The sequence below is a fragment of the Primulina tabacum genome, chromosome 16 (genome assembly GCF_025594145.1).
Source record: "Primulina tabacum isolate GXHZ01 chromosome 16, ASM2559414v2, whole genome shotgun sequence".
Taxonomy (NCBI): domain Eukaryota; kingdom Viridiplantae; phylum Streptophyta; class Magnoliopsida; order Lamiales; family Gesneriaceae; genus Primulina; species Primulina tabacum.
This window is the reverse complement of record NC_134565.1, coordinates 1,346,623-1,353,979: the sequence shown is the minus strand read 5'-3', so window position 1 is coordinate 1,353,979 and position 7,357 is coordinate 1,346,623. Positions and strand designations below refer to the sequence as shown.

Here is a 7,357-nt window from a genome sequence, read left to right as displayed (position 1 = left end):
AGTTCAATATAAACCAAAACCAGTCTATTTAATAATTAACTCAAAATAATCTTGTCTTACAGCGATAAATTCCAAAATGAAATAAAATGTGCGAAAGTGTTGTACAACTTGAATCAAAACTTAGGAAGAACATAAGCGAGAAATCTTCATATCCCGAAACTTCATCACCAACCCCAAAGCATGTCTTATTCATCCTCGTTTACTTGATCTTCGTTCTTATTTGGGGAGAGATGTAAGGGGTGAGTGTTTTGGGAAACACTCAGCAAGTGGGGGTCTATCGATTACCACAAGTACATATTTAAAACCCATATTACAAACTGATTTTCGAAACGTAGTATATCATATCAGACCAGAATCGGAATTGAAATGCGAAAAAGAGATTATCAGACAATTCAGAACAGAACAAATCAGAACAAACGAAAACACTGTTATTCATCTCGTTTTCCATGGTCAAATTGTCCCCCATATGTTAGTCCTCTAAGGGGTGAGGCCAAAACACAGTTTGGTTAAGTTTCGAGTCAATACGAGTCAAAACCGGGATGCACGTCTAAATTTAAAATCGAATTGGGAAATTAGTTGAGAAGCTTAAGTTTACGTCTAATAAAATATTTATGGGTGAATTTTAAGGTATTATGTTAAACTTGGAATGATTTAGGTCGTCGTTTGATGGTCTAAGGACAAATTGGGAAGTTAGAGTTTCAGGGGCAAAATGGTCATTTTACACTTGAAAAATATTAGACGTCCTGGAAGTACCATGAATGATGTAATAAATTTTAAAATTTGTATTTTAAATGTTTTTGAAATTTTATGATGAAACATTAATTCTAAAAGACATGTTGCATGCTTGGTTTAAAAGAAAAATAATTTTATACGTGCATTAATTTCTATAAGTGATGGAGTATGAAAATTCGAATGAGGTGAATTGATTGTGACTAATACAATGATACGATGATATGTAAGGTCAATGCTCAGTTGACGGGTGAGAGGGTGGTTGATGTCCCTGCCGCCCGGTAACCGTGATAATACGTAGATGGATCCATCGACCTTCATCTAATACGAAAGTCACAATTAAGAATATGAATTCTATAAAAAGATAAACATATATGTATATGATGAAAGAAAATATGATATGATATGATGAAAGGAAAATGATTAAGTTTATGCTCACGAAAAGCTATTTTCTTAAACGTATTTTCACTTTTGCATGTGGATGTGTATGTATTACTTGCTATCATGATTAATGTCACGCCCCGAAACTCGGGATTGACACCGCCGTTGTTTAACAATAATACAATCGAAACAACAAGCCTTTCGTAGCACAGTATAAATCGAACCAGTTTATATATCATAATTTCCACGAAATAAACATTGTCTTTACAATAACGAAATCCAACGAAATAGTAAATAATGCGGAAGCGTCTTACAATTCTTTAAATCAGAAAATTCAAAATAAAGCCTATTACTAATTTGGCAAATCACCAACCCCAAAATTTTTCCGACTCTTCGTCCTCAACCTGCTCTTCGAACTTATCTGGGAGGGAGAGTATGGGGGTGAGTATTTTGGGAATACTCAGTAAATGGGGGACTTTGAACACAACATAACCAATTTAATAACATTTTCAAAACATATCATAAACGTACAACATGCTTTTCATAATCGTAACGTAAATACCATAACGTAATAACACTGCGATTTTTCACCTTTAACGGTTTACTGACGTCAGTCCCTAAGTTTTAATCCTCTAAGGGGGCGAGGCCATAAAACGGTTCTATCCCACCGTTGAGGGCCATATGTTGGAATTCCACCCATTTTCAGGGAATCCTCACAGTGCCAACAAAAACGTACCAAAATTTCGTAAAAAAACGTATAGACAAAACGACGGTGCTCGACCGGATTTTTTTAAAACAAACACATACGTAAACCGAAAGTTTAAAAATTTAAAACAGCCCACTTACAGTGTTTGAATGTTAAGGAAAACGTGGATGATTGGCTTCGAAAATGGATCATTTCGCATTCCTCGTCCGGGCAGCGCTTCGGTTCGATTGCTAGGCTAGATCTCGGGACGATTTTGTGCAGTATTTCGGCTAGGGAGGAGTGCTGGAATTTTCGAATCTTTCAGCTCTAGAATTTCGAGAATGTGGTGTGTTGAAGAGTGAGGGGGATGGCCTATTTATAGGTGAGGATGGGAGGTTCAATAAGGTAGCCAAATCATGTCCAAATTGACCTTCAAATCCTATGGTTGACTCCCAAAATTTTTATTCCAAGCAAAGTTTATTTAGGTACCAAATTTGTGGGTTAATTCCTTAGTCCATTGTCCCTCAATAATTTCGAAAATTTGGTTGCTTTGTGGGAGGGATTTTTGAGCAAATCCTTGATTATATGTTTCCAATTAACCAAGAGTCTACCTATCACAATGACTAGTCATATATTATAGGGAAATTCCGAAAATCTCTAGTAAGATTTAACCTTAATTTCTCTACTTGTATGGTATCCCAAATCTTGTAAAATTCCTCCTCCAAATTTCGAAATTAGGCTTGAACAAGTGCATGTAATAATATCTTGACATTAAAGATTTTCCATAAAATATTCTTCAATATGCATCCCTTATTTTAACACCATAATCCAAAAAGAATATTCTCTACTCATAAATTTCCTTACACTTGTTTAATCACATGGGGAAAAATCGGTCCTCACAATTAAGGTTTGCTGAGTCATTAGACTCACTAGGTGTGATCGATGCAGGTGAGCATGATACTAATGGAGGTATTGATGGTTGAACTAGCTGGACTGAAGGTGCACATAACCCGATGACCGTCGCTAGTTTTTCGCAAATAAAACTATGTTATGATTTATGATTACTTAAAGATTTTTATGTCTTATATATTTTTTAAAGGTTTTGAGAGGATTAAAGACTTTATGAGTTATTTTGTAAAATACTAAGTTTAGGTTTGGTTCACGTTTTACGATTTCATATTTTGAATGCTTACTTTTGGAAATTTCAAATAATAGGTTGGTTGGTATTTTAATTGCAAAAATATTTATTTATATATGCATAGTAATTTCGGCCAAATGTTTGGGAAAAAAAATTTCTAGTATATTTTAAAGAAAAACGAGTAGTAAACATTTCAATATGCACCAAAAGTTTAGGTGTAATCAAGTTATATCTCAACTACTTAACATAAATGGCCAGTCTAATTAATAATTATTCAATACAAATTTAATATATATAATTACTAATTGTTCTAGGAGCAAACCCTTGTGCATAGAAAATTTATATAGTGAAAGACTGATATACCCTTGCTTAGGGTTAAGTTACTCGTCCTTGGAGAGTCCCTTGAGAAGGTCTTTTGCTTGAAGCTTAATACCCTTTGCATCTGATCTCTTCATAATCCTCAGCCTTTTGCATGACTCTATAAACATCCTGCAAATCAAATAGTAACCAAATCTAATTTTTAGGTACTCCCATAGCCACATATTAGTATATATGATGTAACATGATTTATTCGATCATACGCTCAAGCACGCTGAAGGACTGAGATCATGATAATTTTGAAATAAAATATATATTTTCTTTAAAGAATTATATAAATCTTAACAATTTTTATTTAAATCGTCGTTCTTAACTCGTATGTCGTTTTTTTTTTATTTCATGTATAATTTCTCCATCTCCAATACATTCCATGAGTCAAAGCTCAGCTCACACATAAATAGGCGTGTAAACGAATCAAGTTTTAAATTTTTTTTCTTCCAAAACCATCTTCAGGCTAATAGAATGGACTTAAGAAACTCATTAAGTTAATATTTAGTGGATCTGATTCAAAATTGATTACAAACAAACGTATGATATATACAAGTAAAATCAATTTTTAATGGAAATGAAAATTACATACATTATATAATAATTTATTATAAACTTTTAACCAGAATTTATTATGTGAGTAAACAAAAAACCAGATTAAATTATGCGATGTATGTAATATGATAATTTATTGTAATTTTCATTGTAAATTTGGGAGTGATTTGGTTGTGTAAGGAAATTATATATGGCCTTGCAAACTTTCTATATGTACATGATAATGTTTGCCTTGACTAGGCATTATATTATTGTCCTTTTCCACATTTCCTGTCTCATTATTTAATCAGATTTATTTATTTTCCAATTTTAACTCTGTCGGCAATAATTAAATTAGCATACATGTATTTAAAATATTTAAATTAATTTAAAAAATTACAAAAAATTAAATAAATGAATTTTAGGATAGAGAAACTTACTCCCATGGGACATCTCCAACAAGCATCCAGTCTCCATCTTTGTCCTCGTAAATTGGAACGTAATCACAATTGTCTGCATCATTCGCTCCCTCCCCTGATATTCCAATACAATGAGATCTTATTTAAAATTTTAAATAATATATCATATGAGCTATAAATCATCGAAAAGATTTTCAAAATTCTCAATTAAACCATTTTTTAGTACTGAAAATAATCAACCTCTGTGTATCAGTGGGACGTGGAGTTCTATGAATCTTACTTGCACGTTAATTAATTTTAAAGTTAATTTCGTTCTGTCCTACGTTAACCGCATCCTATGTTGCATCTTGGATTTTGGTACCAAATTTTTTTTATTTAAAATTCTCTTTTGGAAACATTTAAAAAAAACATTTTCTGGACCCGAAATGGGCATACTTGACCTCATTCCAAATAACCCTAATTTTTAAATACAAAAAAACCCCTTAATAAAAATAAAAATAAATATAATTTTTTTTAAAAATAATATTTCATACTAGATTTGTAAGTTGAAAATAAAATTGAACGAAGGAGAGAACTAATTACTTCTCAAAGTTGAAATTAAAATTGAAAATACAAATATCAAGATATGGATTGGCTCAAACTAATTAAACTTACTCTCCTTATAATACTTATTATAGAAGGATTTTAGTAAATATGTTACACAATATTAAAATTGACATTTATGTATGAAAAATTAAATATTGCAGGAATTCTAGCAATTTCACATGATTTTAGAATCTTTTCACAGATTGAATAATGCTGATGTTTTTACATATATGTTAGTTAGATCATAATCGATTTTCCAATTTTGCATGGCAAGAATTGCAAAAAATAGTTCGTTAAACATGCAACTACAATAATTTTTCTGAATATAATATCAAAAAGAAACTGGAAAATTGTAATAACAATTTTTTTTAAAAAAAACTCACCGTTATCAAAAGATTCAAAGAGTTTCTCAAGAGCCATGACAAGATCAGAATAAGCTTTTTGCATACTCAAATCAATCTTCCGAAGAAAAGGAGCTCCATCCATGCTAACCTTCACGTACATTTTGATCCCATTGAAGCTATTCTTCCTCCGATACGCGCACACCGGCGGCCACCCCACGACCGGATTCTTGTTCTCCGCCCTATCGTCGTCGCTGGAAAGTTCGGAGAACACCCTTTTCTTGTCATTTTTCTGTCCCATTAATCCGCCTCCGCCGGGAAGCCCCAACCTCAGCTCGGTTTCGAGTGCCGGACATAAACCATTGGTGGTTTTCTCCATTTTGTGACGATGGAATACTTGGTTTCCTTTGGTAAGTATTTTGGTTTTGAAATGTGTTTGCTGAGAGATCATATAAAAAGATAGGTTTTATAATGAATCAAACAAAACATGTAGGACCCGTGTGGTAAATAAGGGCTGTCTCCCCTTCATATGTTAAATACTTCGAAATTTATGTTTGCATAATTTTTATTGAAATATAGGGTCGCAGGCCATGAACGAATTGAGTCGTCTAGTACTTTGTTTTTCTGGATCGGACTTAATTAGTCATCCCTCTTGATTAATTAAATTCATGTACGTGTACTTTGTTTCAAGTATCAAATCATTTGCATTTTCAGTTTTATAGTTTAGTTATTTGTATGGTCAAATTTCAATCTTAGCCTCATATGCATCTGTTAAGATTGGAATTTGAATCTAACTCAACCTCAAAAGCTAGCTCAAGGGGGGAGGATTGTCCAAGACCATATATACAACTTCCAGGTATTTTATCCAACCGATGTGAGATAACTAACACACCCTCTCACGCCCAGAAATGAACATCTGGAGCGTGAATTTTATAAATGACTCAATTATGGGCAGAACGTGTGACCCAACTATGGGCAGTCCAACACATAACGGTGGAACCTGGCTCTGATATCATGTTAAGATTGGAACTTGGACCTAACTCAACCCCAAAAGCTAGCTCAAAGGGGGAGGATTGTCCAAGACCATATATACAACTTTCAGGTATTTTATCCAATCGATGTGGGATAACTAACAGCATCTTTCATTTTTTTTTTGGAAAGTTCGGTCTTTTTCATCGAGAGTTGATGTGTACTATACACACCGACGTCATATCAGTATCACGTCAACATTACATCGTTTTTGTGTCAAAAAATGACTAAAAATTGCAACAAAATAACAAATATAACGGATTAAGATTATAATTCAACAACAAAGAATACCAAAATCATGAAAATATAAGTATATAGGACCAAAGATGCAAATGTTCTCTTTCAAGTATTATGACTTTGTCTTGATAAGGTCAAATAGTGAGTTGGGGTTTTTCCCATGAACAGAAGAAAATAATACAGGATGTTTCTTTTTTCACCAAAGCGTTAATATGAGACACATGGGCAATGGCGCAATGCTCAACACAAATTCATGACCATTATTAGAGATCGCATTAGCACACCGATGAAAAAAGACAGGCTTGTCTGTCAGGCTAAGACTCCGAACTCTGAAGACCTGTGGAATCAAGAGCCATTTTTTTTAAAAAAATTCAAAATGTTTTTTTTATTTGAATTTGTTGCACCCCCAAAATATAGTAGTGCTGGTGCAATTGATGAGTCCACGCGTAAGACTAAGAATAGACATTTCCAGGTCAAGCAAGCTTAGTGGTCGGTCACATGAGAAGCAGTGGTGGGGAAGAGAGTGCTGCTTCAAACACAAGAATGGGCAGACAAGATTCAAAGGTGGATATGGGCACATCCGAGGGTTATCGATTGGTAATGCTTTGCCAGTGCTTCATCGTGGCCGTTGGATGTGCTTCTACGCGACATTGCATGTGCATGGTTTAATTTGCTTCATCGAGGTGGACCGAGAAATACCTTTTTTATTATTATTATTATTATTTTTCAATTTTTACACATTTCATAATATATAAACACACTATTAGTTTATGTTAGATTATTAAGCGAATACAGATCTCTCTATGCCTAAAAATATCAAACAAAAAAATTTACATAAGTTTTGCACAATAATTAATTTGTACGTTTAGTTAATTAATTTAAAATTTTTGTGGTTGAATACTATATATCACAC

General features: G+C 33.2%; 1 protein-coding gene across 1 annotated transcript; it reads right to left on the bottom strand.

The window, feature by feature from the left end:
- Positions 1 to 3,174: 3,174 nt before the first annotated feature.
- LOC142529099 (auxin-induced protein 22C-like) lies at positions 3,175 to 5,606 on the bottom strand. Its single transcript, XM_075634492.1, has 3 exons — positions 5,221 to 5,606; positions 4,274 to 4,367; positions 3,175 to 3,422 (listed from the first exon to the last, which is right to left on the bottom strand). The coding sequence occupies exons 1-3, from the start codon at positions 5,555 to 5,557 to the stop codon at positions 3,314 to 3,316; spliced, it is 540 nt and encodes a 179-aa protein (XP_075490607.1). The 5' UTR covers positions 5,558 to 5,606; the 3' UTR covers positions 3,175 to 3,313.
- Between the last annotated feature and the right edge of the window lie 1,751 nt (positions 5,607 to 7,357).

Bases quoted from the DNA above. Each gene is read 5' to 3' on its own strand.
- LOC142529099 (XM_075634492.1), bottom strand. From the start codon at position 5,557: ATGGAGAAAACCACCAATGGTTTATGTCCGGCACTCGAAACCGAGCTG. The intron at 4,368-5,220 runs GTGAGTTTTTTT...TTGGAATATCAG, and splicing joins CTTTGAATCTTTTGATAACG to GGGAGGGAGCGAATGATGCA. The intron at 3,423-4,273 runs GTAAGTTTCTCT...TTTGATTTGCAG, and splicing joins GTTGGAGATGTCCCATGGGA to GATGTTTATAGAGTCATGCA.